Source organism: Ammodytes marinus (assembly GCF_949987685.1).
Source record: "Ammodytes marinus genome assembly, chromosome: 8".
Lineage (NCBI taxonomy): Eukaryota > Metazoa > Chordata > Actinopteri > Uranoscopiformes > Ammodytidae > Ammodytes > Ammodytes marinus.
The window spans coordinates 20,921,173-20,941,400 of NC_137212.1; the positions used below are offsets into that span (position 1 = coordinate 20,921,173).

The window sequence follows — 20,228 nt, forward strand, 5'->3', positions numbered from 1 at the left end:
CGTTAGTTATGATTAATGCCACATATAACTGGACTTAATTTGTAATTTGCTCAATCACAGTGATACACAAGAACTAGAATTGACATTCAAACTGATACTCAACACTTGTTTTGTTTTTACAGTAATCTACAGGTCAGTGGTTGTGAGTTACACCTGGTCTGAAAATAAATCATGTGGTGAAAAGCTGTCACTATGAATGATGGTTGGCTCATGACTATATTTGTGATGGCATCTTACAAAAGGTTGTTGACAGGAATGTAAACAAGCTTTGCTGAAACAAGCTCTCCAGAGCTACAGTGGCATCTTCAATAAGCATAGGTTGGCTTTGAGGACAGTATGTTATCCGATCATTGAATTGTTAAAGACACTGGGTTCATGTAAAGCATTACACATGTCATCCATTTAAATAAAGCAAGCAAAACACTATTGAAATTCTAAACTAAAACAGTGTGTGTGTGTGTGTGTGTGTGTGTGTGTGTGTGTGTGTGTGTGTGTGTGTGTGTGTGTGTGTGTGTGTGTGTGTGTGTGTGTGTGTGTGTGTGTGTGTGTGTGTGTGTGTGTGTGTGTGTGTGTGTGTGTGTGTGTGTGTGTGTAAGAGAGAATGTTTATGACATTGGAAGACTGACTACAGATGCTTTCATATTAAGTTTTCCTTGACCAGATAGTATGTTATTGAGCTGCCCTGGAAGGAAAGGTAGGGAGTTGTATCACATGGTGAAAGCAAATTTTGGTCTTATGAAGACCATTGCATTTACACAAAACAGGAAAAACTTCTTCTTCTAAGCATGTCTTCACATAATAGTATTTGGTCTTTAAACTGGTTAAAACTTTGTTTTTGGTTGATTTGAGGCTGTTAATGTCATGCTGTCTTGACTTTAATTTCATTGAGGAAATATCCAGAAATTACAATAGGCTCCATCCTGGAGGTTCACTGAATGACTGGATTTTGGCACGTAATCTTCTAGTATTAAAGACTATAAAACACCCAAACAAGAAAATGATAAATATTTTAAAAATGCTGTGTTTTGGATGTAAGGTAAGTGAGTAAGCTAATGTTCAAACTACAATTGAATTGTCATATAAATTGGCCTTTTTTGTACATACAGTGATTAGTCCGACCTGAACAAATGATTGAGTTTCTGGCTTTGTTTGTTTGCTAAGAAGTTAACAGGCTAACCACTAACATAACAAAATGTAAATGTTAAAATGTCTTAACCAAGTTTATAAGCAGACGTTCTAAGGGTATCAAGGTTCAAAGCATATGTAAACCCGTTAACAGTCTTAAAACTTCAAATTAATTTGAATAGTAATTTAATTTATCTTAATATAACCGTTTTAGTTTTTTGTTTTTTTCCTTGCCAGCCTATTTCAGCCTATTTTTTTTTTACAGACTTAAGCAATAGTTCAAATAGAAGGGCTTTGCCAAAATATGTTGCTGGTAAAGTCTGTTATTAATTTAAATGCATTATATGTAAAGGGTAAATGTTCTAAATGTGTGCTCAAATGTAATCTTCTACTCAAAGAACTGGCTGCCTGAGGGTTTTGCGTTACCCAAAAGCCTTAAATAGGCTGAATAAAGTACACAAAATAAAGACAGGAACAGTACTGATAGTTTCCTCCTTTGTGCTTATTGCTGAGCAGTTCAAACACACCTTCCACTGCCCAAAGGCTGGTGGCAGACACCCAGATAGCCTGCTGGTGCCTTAAGGCTCACTCTAGAGGTATCTGAACCTCCATTAACAACTCCCAGCTATTAGCGGAGGGAAGGCCCTGGACTCTGGACCCCTTCCCAAGCCCAAGCTCCAGACCACATGAACCAGGTTTAAGTCACCCACGACAGAGACTAGAGCTTGGGGCATCCTGCTCTTTCACACAAGAACTTTTCTGTGTTTGGTTATTGCAGACAGACACTTGTGTTTGCAATCAGCCCACGCAGCTGCAGTTGGCCGCAGAGAGCCACTTGATTGTCTGCCAGGTAGTCTGTGTGTCCATGAAGGACACGGTTTCATAGCGTGTGGGCCGACAGCAGGGATGACTGCTGACCTTCTTGCCAGAGATGCTCCCGTTGTCCATGAGAGCCTTCAGGGCCAGGTCATAGTTCTTGCGGGAGCTGTGGCACGTGCCTACACAGTACTTGAAGAGGATGATCTCGTCCGAGTCATAGCCGAGGCCGAGGTCCCGCACCCTCATCTCCTTCTTCTCCAAGTGGCAGTCGTGAGTGCTCTTGCCCTTCTTACGGCCCCTCCTTGACGTTCTGGGTAAATTTGGATCACGAGGGGAGCGCCGCCATCTTGCCTGCTGCATTTCCTCTTCCTGCATCAGTGACCACTCTTCTAAAAGAAAAAGGAAACACCCTTAATTATTTAATTCCCAACATGCAAATATTAAAGCTCCAATGTGGAGGATCAAAGACAGTGACTGCAATTCTTCTTTCCAAATTATAATTTTTTCAACATTAATATGGGTCCCCACTCGCCGCTGTCTAGAGACTCCCAACGTATAACAAAAGAAAACCCTCTCTCTTTTTCTCCGCCTCAACCCTTCTGAAAATCTGTGTTCAAAAACCCCAGTCAGATGTCTTTACCCTTATGATGTCATAAGGAGAGAAGCCATGCCCAATCTGACCTAGCAATAAACGGGTTTCTTGTATACAAACAGTACAGGGTGCGTGCGCAGCCTTGGGGCAAAAGACGTCTTCTGTAGCCGAGTCAACTGATATTATCAGAGTATTTTTTGCGGTTGGTGCAGTTAATAGCACAATAACTGCTCGTAATTTCTGCTACTTGGCCCCGGTTGAAAACAATGTAGAAGAGTCGTCTTTCTGGCCCTTTGATGCGCTCGCATACATGCGATGACGTTGCACAGAAACCCGTCTATACATCCATCAGTGAAAAGCACACTCCACATATCCCTGAATCTAACTGGCAATTAGACTCAAAACAGCAGTTAGATTCAAAGCCAATCAAAGCAGGCTGTGCTTTTTGGAAGGCGGGGTTTAAAAAGAGAGGCTCTAAAACAAAGCGTTTCGGAGAGAGGATGAAAAGAGGAGATTCAGCAATGCCACCATGAGAAATGTAAAGTTTTTTTTGGAAGCAACACCTTGAAAACTGTTTCTAGTACAAACCCAAAATACAATTTTGAACCCGAGAATGAGCATATGTGACCTTTAATGTGATAAAATTCCTGTTTAGACAAGCTGTTAAACAGTGAGACACACTAAAAACTTATCAGTTATGAAGTGATAGGCCGCTTGCTTTGTTAGTGTCACACTCTGCCTCTCTGTGTCCCTCCAGTCACGTTCTCACTTGTGCACACTGGTTTATTTCCATTCTCTACTTTAGAACCAGAATTCCCTGTGACTTTTTCTCCAATCCATGTCACCTAACTCCCACATTCAACCACTTCCTCTTGCTTTTCAGTAGCCTCTTTCCTTTCAGCCTTTCTCATCCGAACTTCCCCGTGGACCTGCTTACCTGTTTTTGTTTTTCAAAGTGTTCAAAGCCTTTCCTGTCTCCTTACTTAGTAAGCTTTGTAACTAAATAGTCTGCCATAGTTGTCTGCATCAGATCCCTTTTGCTCTGCTCGCACCAGTTGTGACAGATTGAGAAAATGGTCAAAAATAATGTGTGATAACTTAATTTGTTGCCTTTTTGGTTACACCTCATGGTGCAGCACAAGGTCACTGTTAAAGATACACTGTTTTCCAGAAAGCAAAAGGCAGCCGGACAATCTGTAAATATGCCAAACATGTCTGAGAACATTTGCCTTTTTACACAATCCAGCAGACACAAAACAACACTGGAATGCATTTGAAGTCGGGCTATGTCTACATGATGGATGCAAGTTTGGTTTCCACCGACTCTTGAGAAAAGAATGTGGCCCTTTAGCAACTTAATGTTCCACTGTGTTCACCTGGTACAGTCTCCAACTGTGTCTGTCTGCTTATTGGTGCTGAGCATGTTGTGTACAGGAGGTTTATCAGAGGTTTTTTAATGTGAAGCTGTAATTGAAAGTACCCTGTTATTGCACAAATCTAATCTGCTATAGTAGGGTAGGAGGGTATCAAGAGTTCACAAAGACATCTTGTATCACTTTTATTCACTTAACCGTATGTTAGAGAGCTCTACTGTACTCAACTCTCAAATTCCTAGTGTGAATAAAAATATTTGGCATGTCAACTATACTCTTTTAAGGTAATCTCTCACATCTGCATGCGATCGACAACCAGGTGCCCTAAACACTGACTGGAGCTGTTGAAATTAGTGATTGTATTAATAAAAATATTTAAAACAAGCACGAAAATCATATGCAGCTGTATTCACTAAATGTCCTACGGCTCAAAGTAGCCCCCAAATGACCGAGATAGGAGAAACTTTCAAAAAGAAGGGTCGTGTCAACTTTAGGACTCTTAGAGTTTTTGGTGTTAAGAGTATTTCAAAAAGCATTTTAGTGATGCTGTTTCTTGGTGGCGAGTTCCGCAGAATCCATCAACTCACCAACAAATAGAGCGATCAATAGCAAAGCAATAACATTTTGCAAAATGTTACTCTACTTAGATATTTGAAAAATGCAGTTTGCAGTGGTGATGAACTTGGAATGTCTCAAGCATTTGTGAGAACTATTCTTCAAACTGAAATACAGGTTAATATTTAAGTTTTTTTTTCTGTTGTATAATTTATCTAATAATTTCAAACATCTTTTAAATTTAATGAATATATCTAAATTGATAAAGTCCCTCAGTTTAAGTAGCTTTCAACAGCTTTGTAATTTACTCCCAAGAGGAAATCTTTGCTATCGGGAACTTTTTCCGGAATTTTAGAGAACTCCTGATGGTAAGATAAGAGGCTTTTTGCATATGGCCCCTCATGTCTCTTCTAGTCCTTAAATGAAAGGTGAAAAACTCTTCTTACACTTACGTTTATGTACTGGTTTAGAGTTTATGAGCCCGCTGGCGAGAGCATGTGTGATTAAATAGAAAGCAGACATGGGCTCTAAAACTGGGAGTGAAATTCCTCTGGTTATCAGCTGAGTGGTTCAAAACATACTGTCACCATGCGGGGTCATTACCAATATGGGAGCGGAGCTGTTGGCTCCGCTCTGAAGTTGCTTTACTCACTGCCAGGAAAATTCCAAACAAGATTTACCCATTACGCTGGCCCTGGGCAGACCTTGCCTAGGTGTTTTGACTGATTTCTACCCCCTGAACTGGGCATGGCTTTCCCTATTTTCCTTAGGGAATGGTTATTACAACGGTAGAAGGCTCATTCACAGCAGCATAGGTGCTTGTCAGTTCATGCCTTGATGTTTACGAAAAGAAAACTTGTAATCATGAGGGGGAAAAGAACAGAAAAATGCATAGAAATATTCCCCAGGCAAAGAGCACAGGACCCCTCTCAGTCAAACCCTGCTAGCGTACATATTCAGCCCTGTTAAAACATGCCACATGGGTTTGCATTATAATGTAATTATACAGCTATTCCATGTTACAATGGAATTGGGCAATGTTCATGCAATCATGTCTAACTGTACTTAACTTTATTATTGTCTTTAGTGAGAGCGCAGTCACGAGAAACTATTCCTGTGATGCTTTAGGGTGTCAGTGTAATATTTTCCATCACTTTTATGAACACGGCACAAGAAGGAACAGAAGAACAAAACGTGGGTTTGACAGACAGGCACGTAGGTAAATATGACAGGGAATACGTGATTTTTTAATAAAAGTTATAAGTTGCAGATGTTCACAAGCAGTAAAGTATGGAAAGCTTGCTCATTGGTCAAAAATGCATGAACAATCCCAAGTCTGAGTCTGCAAACACTCTTAGATCCCCCCGTTTTCTGTGCCATTGTATAGTCCCGACATATACCACACAAATATGATCCTGACTATGAGTGGTGGGCTCAAGTGTCACCTATAATATTGAATACTCCACTAGACTGTGCCTGGACTGTTCTACTCTGTCTATTTACTGGAAACTCAACTCTACACACCATGCAGGACTGTTGTACAGCAGAGCAGATAGCACTCACTTCCTCTGATTTATTTCATGTTTTATATTTTCAACTCAACAACAAAGACAAACAGTTTATAAGAAGACATCTATATCAGAGTTATGCTTGAGGTACACACTTTTAAACTGATTCAGTCATAATGCAATAGGGAGGTGGCTTACTTCGACCCCTTTTTAATTTCAGTGTTTTCATTTCAGCTTGTTGGTATTGTATTATTAAATATGTATTATACTTCATAAAATAGACTGGGGGTCTGGCTTTGCTTCGTACCAAACTGACTGGTAGAATAAACAGACATAATATCCAGTCATTCATCTTATTACTCTGCTAGCTGTGACGAACAGGACCGTGATGAATGACAGAAGCCTGCACATTGGATTGATTATTTTTACCCTGTTGTACACAGGGGCCCGTGCTCAGTTGTCCAAGGCCATACTCAGTGTTGAAAACTACCAGGCAAATTTCCAGAGGCTATATTAGTCATCCAGGGGTGACTGCAATTTTACGGCCTCCACTCCACTTCAGATTTATGAAGCGTTTGTTTTCGGCGTCTTGGCTGCACAAAAAACGAAGTAAGTAATGTTACAATGAAGGATGGAAATGAAGTGTCCTTCACCAGCTTATAAAAGCTCAGCAGTGTATACATGCAGGAAGCAAATGTAACATGGCCCCTATGGAGAAGTGGAAGAAAGTATTTTATGTGTTCCCTCTGGGCATGTCTTATAAAATGACTCAATATAGTAATACTAGTAAATGTCTGCATTGCTATCTCAAACTCTGATGAGCACATTTTGAATCAGGGAAAGACAAGGCTTGTACTAGGATACGGAGTGTATAAGGTGTATGAGGTTTGCCCTATTCCATAGTGATGGGCCATTTTCCAGAATGGTCTAACGGGATTGATTGTCATAGATTAAGTTAACCCAGCAAGCAACAACAATAACTTGATTGTAGCCATGCTAATAAAAAAAAGGAAGAAAAGAAATACGTACCCATGGCTTCAGGCCAGGGTGTGCGTACCCTGCTGTCCTGTTCCACATGCTCTGCAGGAGACCAGGAGGGCTGCCTGAGCACACGCTGGAGGTCTGAACGAGCCTCTTTATTGTCCTCCTCCGAAAACACATCTTCTACCAGTGTCAACAATGACGCTACCACCCACAGAATCACCTGGCAATACCAAGGAGCACATATTATAGTTACTTTGGTCAGCAGGCTGGCTGTTCGGTAAGGGGAGCTGAAAGATTCAGTGGAGAGTGTTGGCAATCATAAAGGCATATGCACTCAAGTGTTTTTCACTGGAGCAACCAAGTGGTAGGAGAGAAAAAACACACAAATCCATTGATTTGAGGTGAGGACACAACCTTTTTGACAACTTGACAATGAAGTCATTTAAGTATGTTATGACTTGTTGGTAGCTGGTGCAGCCAATAGGCTTAGTCGTTTTAAAAAAGCAATTAATTGTATCAGTAATACCAAAGTCATGACACTATCACAAACATGTTGATTGTTTCTTTAGAGTGCCTATTTGGAAAAATGCAAAACATACATTATTTACGGCCATATTTGCCTGCAAAGCAATCTTCCTCTTTCTTGCTTTTCTTTGTTCATTTCTACATTTCTTGGCACTATATCACCCTAACAGTTCATCCCCAAATAGGACACACAAGGAGGTCTGTCCTTGTGTGATATAATAAAATATAATAAATTATATAATTACAATTATTTATTTATTTATTACTTAAAACATTTAATGAACCATGAAAGTCGAAGCTTTTAGAATTCCTCCAAGACCAATAATGTCAATAATGTCCAATAATGTCTAAACCAATTTGCAAAGCCATTCATTCTATAATTGATTCTGATGGACTTTATCATCCCCAGAGCTATGCCACAAGGAAATATTTATATTGGCATTTCATTTCGTTATATAAAATGTAACATATATTGCGGAAACCGAAAGCTTCCCTGGGTAAACTGATCCATCCTGTTCCATCAGCTCTTTGACCTGGAAATTGTGTTCGGGTTCCCTGTGTCTGGGTTAGAGCCTGTAGAGGCCCCGTTTCCACTGCATTATGGGATACCTGCAGCCAACACCTGCACCTCTTTAGTTACTTAATTGACACGTGACACCTCCTCACTGTGCAGGTACGCTTAATATTTTAACATCACTTATGAAATTAGTTTCTCTGCCGTGTCTGGCAGAAACCTTAAAGCCCAGATCAAATGTGCCAATGTAGCGGGAACTGGCTGATTGTGAAATGCCCAACAGTTTGCCTGCAAATCCTACTGACCTACTTTTAGAATTTTCAGATTTTCACACAATCACAAACTCATGCTCACCTTCCAGTTCTTCAGGTGATGCTGGGTAGTCGACGCTTCCTGCCTCCACCAGGTTTTTCCATCTGAACAAAAGGTGAAAATAATAACAATAATTAAGAAAAGTACTCTTCATTCAGTTGTCTTAATAGACGTTCTTTTTTAAATGCCTTTGAGGTATGTTTTCACCAGGCAGGAGGGAATTCCCACACTTTAATAAGAAGGTTCAAATGCTGTTGTTAAAATCTTTACTCATCAAAAGACTTTCACTGATGATTCATGCTCTGTTTGGTTCATTGACGCATTGAGAGCCAAGTGAACTCCGACAGCACGTCAGAGAAGCATTTCTGCCTGATTGTTAAAGAGACATGTATCTGTAGAGGGATACTGCTCTTTAAAAAAAGATAACGTTCTTTTCAAACCTTAGACATGGAAACTCCCATATCTCTCAAACAAATGAATTAGAAATGAATGACGCAAATGTTAACAAACCAATTCACGCTGTTTCAAATTCAGATCAGTAGAATTCACAGCTGGAGTGTGGTTTTGGTCTCAAAAAGTCTATCTTCAAGTCTCATATATTTTACTCAAGTTACTTAGGTTTGGCCACCACTCTCATCTACAGTCTTTAGTTTTGACAGTGGAGTTTTCTCACTCCCTATCGTGCATCGCCGGCTGTGCTTGGAACAGGCTGCAGAGGCTGTTCTGCTTCAGAACCAATTTCAGCCTAGTCAGACATTCCACATAAGAAATAAAGCGCTGCCAAACTGCATCAAAACTCCCAGTGGATCCCCGCATGCAGTTTATATCTTATCTTTTTTATTTAAGGACAATACATGACCTCACAAATCCATCTACTAAAAGAAGGGGGTGGTCACTTGCCAGAAGGGCTAAGTAATCAACTTGGTTGTGCTTTGGTCAGGTCAAGATAATTTGATAGTACACCAAAAAGACAAATAAGAGGGCACGGTTTAATGGCTTGACTTATCATCTCTGAGTATGCATCAAATATTTAAGCCCAGAATTTGTTAGATGTTCTACCCGAGCCCCAGGCCAGCCCGACCCGGGCCCCCTCTGAGGCCTGATGAAAGGTCATTTCTTGTGTTTGTTTTTCTTTTTGATTGGTAGAACCTTTTTGGCTATATTGCCCTGTGTGGAGAGCAAGAGTGGCATAGGTTTTGAGATAACTGGGCAACGTAGTTGGGATTACACAAAGCGGCACCCTGTTTCCTGCTTTAGGCTGACATTACATGCATGAAAATCCCATTGAATCCAATAAAAAACGTTTTTTTGTACTAACTTGTTGCAGCATATGCAGGGTGCATTTCCCTCACAATGGAGGAGATGGTATTTATCCACCCTTCTTCTCTTCTTATCTTTTGTATAAAACCTGTATTTAGGACAATTACTATGTTGGCTAATCATTGAATAGCCCTAACTCTAAATAAGTTGGTCAACAAACTACCGGAAAACAATTACTTTCATCCAGCAAGTTTACACTTGTCTATCGCTTGCTGTTTTCCTCCTTCTCTACAGCTCATTCAGTGGATACTACACTGAAACACTTACGTACAAAACAAATACAAATTAAACTGTAAAATATACTGACAAATTAAACAGTTACTATCACTGAGTGTCATTTTTGAAAGTTTCATTTCAAATCAAACAACTTAACATATGAATGCAAAGTATTGTTCTTGTAACTGCATTTATTTGACTCAAATGAAGCTTAAACATGTGATATGCAACATCAGTTCATTTTAAGAACAAATATTTCCACTACCACTACCAATGATTTCAGAATAAACATTACATTTCCATATAGAAATCACATTATAGATAAAGACAATACCATCTACATAGCAATTTGGCCACAATTCATTACATCGACGACCACACACAGTCCAGCAATATTCTTGACCTACTCCTGTTTTTACAACTTCATTAGTCCAAAAATAGCTCAGCCTCTCTCCGCTTCTTTCAGCAAAGCAAACATGGATGGAGAGTAGGGTACAGCATTGACCGTGTGTGTGTGTGTGTGTGTGTGTTTGTGTAGATTATAGCTCACAAGGACACACAATACTGTATCAAGCTTGCATACAGCTACAACATTTAAGAATGTAACCAAATAAATTGAAGGTAGGAAAGGTAATGTTGCTTGAACTGAATCATTTTCCATAGAGGAGGCCTTCTATGTTATCACTGTGATTATCTTTTGTAATGAAATAGTTATTGAGCATGTTTAACAGTCACACTATTGGCCCTATAAGACTGAAAAGTGAACAAGTTTGCTATTAAAAACACATTCAAGATACTTCAACCCTAAAAGACTCAATTATTCGACTGTGTATAGCGATTGCTTTGTGGTAATTAATTTGTAACCTTTTTTGGGAACATTGAAATATGCACCAATTTGAGCATAATATCACTGATTTGACGACGGCCCAAAAGCAACACTGTATATAATGCACATCAAGTTGGCTAGGGGGGTTAGTGGGTTAACAGAGCCTCAGCTAAGTCTTGCCTCCTAAAAATAACATACCTACTTTGTATGTGCTTCTGAATTATCTGACTGACCCACTCAGCACACTGTGGAACAAACCTGCCTCCTCAGTTGAAAGGGCTTCATAGGCTATCAACTGACCATGAGCTAACACTCCAAATGTACAACTTTCTCTCCAACATAATCCTCTACTAATCGAGATATTGAGTCTAATAACAGTATTTTCTGAGATATAACAACTTTCAGGCCAACCAATAAGTATATTGTATACTGTATATATTAACCGTATAGGGAAATAAAATACAATTGAGCAGCTAGCTGAATAAATTAAATAAATGAAAAAACACTTTGTCTAAATATCTACTCATGGGCCCATTAGTAGTACATAGTGACAGTGACAAACAATGTATAGGGGATTTAAATATTTACAGAGGTCTTATATATCCTTCAACACTGAAGGGTCAAGGAAATACCGCCTGCACCACACGGCCAGGCTACATGTCTAGCCTTTCTCTTTGCCTTCTCTTCGCCCTTCGTCCATTCATGTTACAGTACGTAGTTGGTTAGGAGAGACATTAAACCATCCCTGCATCACACAGAAATGTTTTTTCATGATTACATCTCTTGGTAACACCTCTCTTTCAGTAACTCACACACACACGCACGCACACACACACACACACACACACACACACACACACACACACACACACACACACACACACACACACACACACACACACACACACACACACACACACACACACACAAACAAAGCAAATAAATGAATCAAAGTCAAGCCAGACCTTATCCATTACGCACACTTTGTAAATATGTCCATTGTGGACATCTCAGTGAGAACCACAATGTGAATCCTTCAAACAAAGACGCTGGAGTTTGATTTCACGTCAGCATGGGAGGCCATGTCAGGAAAAACCTGTAATATGATGAATGATTATAAACCAAACCACCCACATATCATCCTGAGGGACAATCAAAGTCTATTATGTCTAAAAGTCTAATGCAACAACCCGAGGGCATTTCCGTGATTAACTTTAAAGTTCATTCAAATCATTGTATACCCTAATTAAAAGTGCATCATGCTCTCTATACTCTTCTGTTCACATCTAATTAAAAGTAAAAAGATGAGCCACTGCCAAAATGCAAATCAGTCATGGAAAAGCCTTTGACAACTCGTATGTAGAGTAGTTCCGAGTCCAAAGTTGCCTATGTTACAACAACCTAAAACAATACTGAACACTAAAGCAATGTGATGATTTGGTGTCTAAAGCTTTACCTGTGGTGGCTGAAATGGGGTCAGTAAATACAAATGTTCATCAAGGTAGAATTATGAATTTTGCAGTATAATATGATACTGCAGAGCATCAAAGTCTTCATAACATTTCAATAAAATCTGCCTGTTAGCTTTAGATATATTTCCCGCGTAGAGAAAATAATATTTTGACCTGATGATAGCAGCAGATGGGAGATTTTGCCTCTCCATTAAAGGGAGCTATGCATATCCACAGTATCAAATCCAACCATTAGTTTTATTGCTGCTACTTGCTTATGTGTCTAAATGTTTATTTTTTCAAAATAGGGTGTTATAGGTTTGTGTAGCAGGTACCAAAGGAGCCGACACAGACCTCTTAAATCTAAACAGTGCCTTGTGAAAACCTGCACGTCGAGTAAAGCTGGGGGTTGAAAGTGGGTTGAATACAGAAAAGAAAAAAAACATCTAAATCCTTTCTTAAAATCCAATCACAAGTATACTCTATAATAATATGATAATCTCCCCAACACCATCCAATTTGCATCGGAGCAAAAATTCATATACAGTCCATATTTGTGTGTCCACAGAGACATGCCCTGTCTGAACATCAATGATGGATGTGCCAAGGTCAGTTTTTATATAAATTGAGCTTTTATAAATGAAGTGGGGCTGTTTGGATCTGTGAGCGTGACTGGTGTGGAGCAGATGTTAACGTGAGCTCAGCAGCACGCAGACAGCTCCCCACTATACCAGGCATGTGGCAGAGGGGCTTCTTTTCTTTTCTTTACCGTTCACTCAATAGTTACACAGTCAGTGTAGCTTGTGCGGCTGTGAACAGCAAAGTCCAATCTACTACGTGTTTGGTACTATACATGTGTCCTGACACTGTATAAGCTTGAGTCTGACACAAGGCTACAGGAGCGGCTGATTAGGACGTCAGAGTGTCTCAGGGCTACGTCTGGGAGAGGTCAACTCTGTTTACAGAAATGCCTTTAGTCATCATCACAAACTGAGCTAACTTCATATTTCCAAGAATGGCCTTTTTGCTTCTATATTAAGCGTCAGCCATTATTTATCAAAAATAAATGACCATAGAAGCATAGACACCACTATATCTGCTTTCTACTGGAGATTAAACATTAACACACAAGCATGAAACAGCCAGTTTCTAATAGACCAATAAAGCATGTTAACGAAAAGATAAGTAACCAGCCCCTTTCCTGGTTAAGGACTTTCTTTACTCGTGGTAAACTGTAGGCATCTTTTTTATATCCAAAATATTCAGAATGAATAAAGATACAATTTCACAACCAGGGACACAACAGAAAACAGACGAAGGTGCAAGCTATTTCCACCAAATTCCATTTATTAGATAGCAAACTGATTCCCTATTATCTGGTTTATCAAATACAATGTCATGAGAGCAGAGAACGGTCACACTATTTATGACTATTCGAGATCAGACAACCGTAAAACTAGAGCACATCACAGAGACTGGAAAGGTGACAGCAGGGGCCACCGTGCCGGCCTCCTAGAGACAGAGCAGGAGTTTAGACAGAACATGCTCACAGCAACACCAGTAATAGGAAAATCCAAATACTTTTAACACAGTGTTTTCCAGGACCAGTGCCAACTTTAAATTCTTACAATTCTCAAAGCCATAAATAACATTTATCTCAAAGCTTGATTTAAAGTCATCATCTCTCTCATCTATCTAATTGAACAGATATGCTTCAACATAGATTTTAATTGATACATCTGTCTACACAGACCATGCAATGTCTTGCATTGTATGCATGTATCCATAAATTATATTTTTATCCTCCAAATCAATTTTCTTAAATGTCCATGTGTGTGTAACTATACAGGCATTTTGGAATGGGATCTGAGCGCTGCCAAAATGTGTACTGCTGCTGTTGCTGCTTTACTCACATGCTGTTTTCACTCCGCGGGCTGTGTAGACACAAAGGGGACATGGATACTGGACCTCAAGATGCGGGCCATTCATATCAAGTTGCTCACTCTATTGCACACAGAAATATCTTTTCTAGTTTCTTTAAAAAAATCCAAAAATGAAACCTTCATGATGTAAAGATTTACAACCCAAAGTTTAAAGAATATGTTGACATCACAAAGCAGAATATTTTGTATTAATAACAACAACAGTTTAGTTATTAGGCAAGTTACAGAGCGCTCGTGGCTTAATTGGTCACTTCAATGGTACAAAGCCATTGTGATCTATTGCTTGTAGTTGCACCTACTTTCCTGCTGTAACAATTGAAAATGTGCAGTTTGAAAAAGGTAAAATAACCTTCTTTGAAATTCAGGTGTCCTGTCTCTTTTATAAGGGCGCTCAATGGGGAAAATGCTTTTCTGGATAACGGTGGATGAACTTTTGAATTGTTTTCCAGAAGTAAGAAAATGCTTTTAAATAACACAATATCAGAAAATGCAGCCTTGGAATATGTGTCTGAAGTTATATGGTTGTATTTACCACATTGTCACCACATGGTAAAGGATATTACATTTCCTGGGAACGGACTTCGTTAACAGACATTTTAAACCCAAACACAGACATTTTATTTCTCTAAGTGATCGCCCCTCCGAGCAGTCTTTTTCCAGTTGACACAGTTGTTAAACAATTCAGTTGCACCAAGCAGAACAGACCACACGCTCAAAAGACAATGAAAATAGTGAAGTTCAATGGTAGAGATTGAACTGTTATCTGTTTTTGTTTCAGCATGGACAACAAGTTTCTTTTTAGATAGAAAAAAGGACCTGCACCTTCTCTTGAAAACTAATGACAGTGCTCAATGTGCAATTTATTTCACTTCTTTGTGAGTCATTTCTTCTGTAGTCCTTTGGCACTACAGTGAACAGACCTTAAACAGACATTCAAGGAAGAACTACAACCAGCCAGTAAGATGAGTGATTAAAAAGTGTCTTCCCATAAAACGTCTTCCAGGTCCCTGGTATTTTACTGCCATTGTTTCCACAAACATGCTCACCTCTGCCACTGGTGACCTTCGCTGCTGCTGATCACACCTGGATGTTCTAAGTATAACTCTTTAAGCAGCCAGATGCATAAATGAACTCTGTCTGATAGATGTTAACTGCTATATTAATGGGTCATTCATCGACACCGCAGCAGTTTTGGCTGTTAGAGAACACAGGTGGAAGTGTTTCTATGCCTGCCAAACTTTGCTGTTCATTAGTACATTTTGCAATAAAGCAGACCACTGCTATTCCGCCAGCCCATAACTCTTGCTAATGCCACCTTGCAATCACTGGCTTTCTTTTTTGGTGGTGGGGGTGGGATGAGGTTATAACAAAAACACCAGTTTTATTAACTCCTATATTTGCCACACAGAGGGGGGCTACAATGTTTTATTAACATTTTATTATTGCTGCAGCTCCATGTGATCACACACTTCCTGTATTCCCGTTCCTGTGAAGTCACACAACACACACTGATCCAGGCGGCTCTGGAGAACTTCACCAAGAGCGAATAAATATTGCGACTTTCCTCTAGTCTCTCGCCACAAAAATACCTAATGACCCTGAACAGGCTAGAGTATTTTCTCTTTATTCTACAGTATTAGTTCACAGCAACATCTTAGCTCCAAACTTTATACTTTCACCAATCACTTTAAAGGTAAGTATCACATTTTCAGAAAACAAAAAAATTTGAAGTATATGGAAAACTATATGGTTAACAATCCAGAACATGATCAAGATGAGTAGCAGCTGTCTCGCAGCAGTGACAGGCTAATGTTAGCTCTGGTGTTTTTCTAAATTAGGACCACATTTTCCACAAACCCTGTTGATCTGACTCCTACCTCTATCTCAAATTCAAAAGTGATTTTCCCCATCTGCCTCGGACTCTGTAAACCATCTGCCACATGTTTTCAGCTCTGCCGGCTTTGGAGTAACAGCACCCTTTTTTGGTCAGTCTTTCCCTGCAAATATGACTTGAACGTTTGATACCAGGGAAAGGCTGGATATTTTCTGGTTCACCATACTCAAGAACTGCACACAAGTTTGATGCTTGCCGATACCAAAGGATATGTGGAAATAACACCAAAGACAAATCAATTTCAAATTCTGTGCTGTATGTGAATATTTTAGGCTACTGAGTATGCCGATGATATAGCTCTTATCAGCCTCTTACGGGAAGGACATAGTGCTCGAGAAAGTATGTATTTTAGTTATGTCGCATTTCTCCAGAAATGGTGTCAGTCAAGTAGCCTTGAGATATCAATTAAACAGTGGTTGAAAGCATCCTGTCTTTTAACTTGGTCGATTGGTTCGGACACCTTGATGTCAGAATTAAAGAGAAAATTCCAGAGTGGTTTAAGCTGCCAGTAAAATGATTGGGACGGGCCGGACACAACTGCACTGCAGGAATGAACTTAATATTAAAAAGTAAGCCCTCAACATAACAAATGACCCGACCCCTCCAGCGTGTCCTAAACAGTGTGGCTAAGGTAGGGTAGTCATCCATTGGATTGCAGGGTTGGTGGTTTTGATCCCACTGCCTTCCGCAACATGCAGCGGCTTTAGTGAACCCCAATTCAATATTCATATGTGCCACCAATCATCTATCAGATATGAACACCATCTACTGTAGTTTATGTGAACATCGATGCTGTAACGGACTCATGTTCCCCTGAGGCTCTGCTGATGGTACTGTATGTGGGCCTGCACCTTTAAAGGGAACCTGTATAGTAAACTAATGGATGCTACTTGTGATTTTATAGAAGCTTTTTTTATAGCCAGTGTGCAAATGGCCAGGGAACACTATGAACATGGTCAGTAGTTCAGTAAGAACGAGAACAACGTTTCGAGTAGTGTGCATTTAGGTTCTTGTGGGAATAATGCAACATTATGTGCTGCTGGCAAAGTACGGGCTCAACACGTTTGCAGATGTGACATATTTCCTCAGTGAGAATCTACTGTATATCACACATAGAGTATCCCAATCTCTGAACATTACCTCCTCGGAGCACGCTGGGCGGGCATAAATAAAAACTATGCTAATTAAAGAAATGATACCATCTGGCTGGTGCCGTTTGTTCACATCGTAAAAAAATAAAACTCTCCATCCCCATAACACATGGTTTCCTGGTGAAGCCTTCCCCTTTCTTGAGTTATCGTCTTGCTTCACTGTGATTATCTCATCTGTTTCAGCAGCGATGTGTCTGGCGCTAGAAGAGAATTATTATCTATATTCTATAAGGACTATATTCCACAGCCCTTTTCCATAGTGCTACTGCAGGTTTATGCATGTGCACACCGCATGTACCACTTTGTTCTAGTTGTTCGATTTGCACCATTAAATTGATGTGTTCGCTTAATGCGGCGTTGAAAAACTTAAGTACACGCTGACAGATTCAAGCCACCACATGCAGTAAGCTTTATCGTTTGTGGCATAACTAGTGAAGACATAGTTAGTTGAAAACGGTAAGTATAATTTTTAGAGCTGCTTTGGTCTCCAACATCTCCTGGGAGAAATATCTGGCTCCTCAGCTGCTCATTGCTCCACTATGTTCACCAGGTTGTCTGTCTAAGCTGCTGTTTGGAAATGGACATGGTGTACAGTGGGTTTATCACAGCTTGTTTACTGCAAACAGCTGCCGGTTTCTGCTGGAAAGGGACTTGAATGATGAGATTAAACAATGGCATGAGGTCTATAAAACCAAAACAATGAACTAAAATACAATTTGGTAACACTTTACAATGATGGTACATTAATTAGCTGTTAGTTATTATACGGTCAGTCAATGCGTAGTTAATGCGCATCAAGCATTAACTAACTGTTCATGCTTAATTATTTACGGCTAGTTAATTCTTGGTTAAGCATTTACTAAGCGGTTATTAATATTTAGTTAATGTACCCTTATTGTAAAATGTTACCTACAATTTAAAATATAGCAATTAATGCAGCTTTAATGATGTATTGATATGAAAGTAAATTATAGTGTACATGTAGAACCTTGTATGTAACCTATGTGATCCTGTGCAAAAGCTCATCAAGTTTTATCATCTGAAGTCAAATTCCTCCCACGTGTATTATTCTTGGATATTCTGGTTGTGCGAACAGTACAGAGAGCTGTTAGATATTGGCTTAACACATTACAGTGATATCCTTAAAATAGACACTTGGACAGAGAAGAAAGTCACTGCTGAGCTGAAGCTCAGTCCAACAAATCGTCATCTCTAATGTTTTCCCAAATTGATAACTTCCATTTCATCAAAAACTGCTCTCTCAACACAAGGCAGAGTTGTTATCTATATTCTTTTACAAAATGGAAGAATTAAGTAATGAGAAACAGGCAGAGCTGCAGTTGTAGAAACTAAAGGGTATAAAAAAGCACATTGTTTCCCTCCATGTATATCCATGCTAGAAGCTGCAGAGGTAAGAACAGAAGAAAGAGGTTGTCTAAAAAAAGAAATAAGCCAGGTCCCTGGAGATTTTGCTTATTACTCCTATTATTTGATTTCACTTAATAAAAAGACTTGATCTCATATTACAAACCCATTCCACATGTAACACATATTTTAGTAATGATCGGCATATTCAAACTTAACATAACATTCATTATCAAATTGCTGTGACAAAGCATGTTACATATTCACAGATTGTCCTCTATGGAATGAAAGTTCAGATGTAGTTCCACAGGACAATGCAGCTGCAGAGATAACCCCTCAAAGATCTACAATTATGTAATGAGTCTATAACGTTTATATAACGTTGTATAACGCTATAAAGCATCGTAATAAATATTCAGTGTGTTTGGGATAAATATTTGCATCGTTTGCTTGTGGGATATGCTGCCTAATTCTCCTGGAGAAATATCCCTTACTATTTTTTTTTTCTGTAATAACCACTGATGAGTAGAAAAGTTAGACAGATTCCCAGAGGTGGGGATATTAGGGAGTTGACAATGTCTGTATATTAATTGAATTTACAATACTGTATATACAATATATTATCATTGCCTCTCCAATATAGATATTACCAAATTAGGCAATACGTTTTGTTTATATATTTTGTAAAACAATAAAGCAAGCTAATAAGTCAAGTATATTTGAAAATATAAATGAATGTAAAGGCATGTGGAATCTATTCTAAAGCAAATGTGAAAATGTTACAATTATCTACATAATCATGTCAATACATGGCTCATATCTATACTTTCAGCATACCTGTTCTAAAAGAATGGAAGCTGTTACAACCTTTCTAAGTAGTATTTATTACATTGGGACGGAGGGGTTTCAGGAACTTTGTGGCTGAGCTCAGGTCAGTAACCTTACCTTTGCCGAGTTTGTTCGCCCTCCCGATCATGGACGTCAGTGTAAAAAGCAAACTGCCTTCGTTTTGGTGCTGTAGTAATCCACACACACTTGGGTATTCTCTGCTGAGCTCTGCGTTGCTTCCTTGGTTATATCCCGTGGCATAGTGGCGCAGTCCTGATTTCGGTGTTCCTCATGTCAGAGAGTGACAGCGCTGACCGCAGAGCGGATCCTGCGGGACTGAAGTGAGTGCTGTCAGAGGAGCCGCTGTTGTCTGATGAGCCCAGGGAGCTGCCGTGCCGTGCCGTGCCGTGCTGTGTCCTGTCGTGCGTCCTGCTGCAGGACAGGTGTGGGCCTACTGAAGCCTCACGTCCAGATGTGTGTTTGTGCGTGCATGTGTGAGTGTGTTTAAACTCTACGGTGTCATATTCCCTCCCCCATCACACGACCGCCTACTGAGACATTACAATCCTCTCAGAACCAGATACATATTTCACATAGCTCGCAATAGGAACGCCACGGGACACAATGCAGATAGAGCACATGTGATGATACGCATCGAAAGTATGCACTTGATAGCCACTTCCATAACTTTTTAGATGACACTAATATGTATATTATTCATGCTATTTATATATTTGATTTGACAAGTGCAGATTTTATTCCATAATTTATATTGTAGAAAAAAACACAGAGCTGTTAAATAGTTAAGCATATGTTTTAAGTAGGCCTAATGCAATGATGTATGTTATTACTGTAGTTACATGGCTGGAATAAATTGTCAATAGACCCCCCCACATAGGCTGTATGCAATGTATTTGTGCCATATTG

General features: G+C 39.5%; 1 protein-coding gene across 1 annotated transcript; it reads right to left on the reverse strand.

Moving 5' to 3' along the window:
* Positions 1–1,923: 1,923 nt before the first annotated feature.
* Positions 1,924–19,505, reverse strand: artn (artemin; the record flags this gene model as incomplete). Its single annotated transcript, XM_080032306.1, has 4 exons — positions 19,419–19,505; positions 8,350–8,411; positions 7,002–7,176; positions 1,924–2,333 (listed from the first exon to the last, which is right to left on the reverse strand). Exons 1-4 carry the CDS (start codon positions 19,447–19,449, stop codon positions 1,924–1,926), a joined length of 678 nt encoding a protein of 225 aa, XP_079888432.1. The 5' UTR covers positions 19,450–19,505.
* Between the last annotated feature and the right edge of the window lie 723 nt (positions 19,506–20,228).